Source organism: Rhagoletis pomonella, unplaced genomic scaffold, assembly GCF_013731165.1.
Source record: "Rhagoletis pomonella isolate Grant_MI unplaced genomic scaffold, Rhpom_1.0 Rhpom_scaffold_00003, whole genome shotgun sequence".
NCBI lineage: Eukaryota > Metazoa > Arthropoda > Insecta > Diptera > Tephritidae > Rhagoletis > Rhagoletis pomonella.
In genome coordinates, this window is record NW_023458557.1 from 56,345,748 (window position 1) to 56,347,315 (window position 1,568).

A 1,568-nucleotide genomic window follows, 5' to 3' on the forward strand; every position below is an offset into this window, starting at 1 on the left:
AATGGTGGTAAGAAGATGAACTAATAAACATGCTATGTATGTATCTATATATTTTAGGTATGTGATCACCGAATGCGTGCTATACCATGTTCTGACCGACAACGAAAACACTTTGAAGACGAGTTTTGGGATTGTGGGCTGAAGACTGTTCACACCGGCTGTTAGTGTTTCCGTTGACATTTCTTACACCCTCTGATTACAGTTTTGCTATGCAAAAACCAAACCAAAATGCTTTTCCCTCATTTTCTTTTCATTAGCAACCTCTTACTTTCATTCTTATTTTACCTTGGTCAGCCAATTAACAATAAATCCGAAATGGTGTATTAAAGATGATAAAATATGACTTCCACTTCGATAAATAATCGAAAAAAAATAGTGAAGACACCGACTGGAATGAGTGGAACATGAGTTTTCAAGTAGTTTTCAGCGAAAACTGGTTTTCGTTTGACAGATTTTACACGGACGAAAACACAAGTTTTAGGTCGAAAACCAGTTTCAGCAACGAAAACATGTTTTCGATGTCGGTCAGAACATGGCATTAGGGCTGTCAACGGAAGATTTGGAAGTGCGTCACATGATTCCCATGTATGGAACTTGTCAAGCGAGCGGGACTATTTAAAATCAAATTACAAGAATGGAGACAATGGTGTGCGAATCCTTGGTAAGTTCCTTTTTTATGCGCTGTACATTAACGAAATCTTTTATTGACAATTGTTATACTACCATCTGGATATCCGATGGAACCATGGCTATTAACTCCGTGTAGAAATGATGCGGGGAATTGTGACGAGCTGTTTTTTAATCAAAGTTTATCGAAAGGAAGATCACTACTAGAACGAGTGTTTGGCGTGTTAAAAGGCGGATTTAGATGCCCTTGAGCTGCACGAGAACTTCATTATGCTCCAGAAAGATAAGATACTAAATGTATGTTGTGCTCTTTACAACATACATATGTATTATGTATAATGTCGAGCAACCTACCGATATTAGAACTCAGCCAGAAGAAACTGTAACCGTTAATGCTGATAATACAGAAGAAATAAATTGCAAGAAATAATTGATTAAATTGAGAGAACTTCAGTCTTTCGTTACATATTAATTAAGATTATTAGGGTTTGTTATATTTTTATAAAATAATTAGAATAAAAAGCACAAAAACACATAAAAAAACATAAAAATAATATTCAGTGTTTACAAAAAAAAAGTTTGACTAATTCATCACATCATGCTTGATTAGCATTTTAGCAAGTTTAGTTTACTATAAGAAAAACCTTGTAAATCAAAATCAATTAGAAAGCTCAAATTTTGACGAAGCTTTGATTGAAAAGGTCTTTTATGATGATCTTTTATGTCTGAGGCTATTTGTTTTTATTTCAAAAGTTAACATTTCTTTTTGCAGTTCTAACTTACTTAATCTTAATTTTAAATTTTCACGGTAAATTTTTTGTTTGTGGAGAAATTTTTCTCTTGCAAGTTTAAGTTTCTGTTTTTCTATTTTTCTTTTCATATTTTTAAAAATGATATTTAAAACTTTACCCGAATGCTTGTGGTAAGCCATTTGGTTTTCA

General features: G+C 32.9%; 1 protein-coding gene across 1 annotated transcript in view; it reads left to right on the forward strand.

Moving 5' to 3' along the window:
• Positions 1 to 1,405, forward strand: part of LOC118736309 — a 2,104-nt gene extending 699 nt beyond the window's left edge. The window contains exon 2 of the mRNA XM_036466405.1: positions 1,400 to 1,405. Within this exon, the coding sequence (XP_036322298.1) occupies positions 1,400 to 1,405 (6 nt within the window). The remainder of the gene's footprint in view (positions 1 to 1,399) is intronic.
• Positions 1,406 to 1,568: the final 163 nt, after the last annotated feature.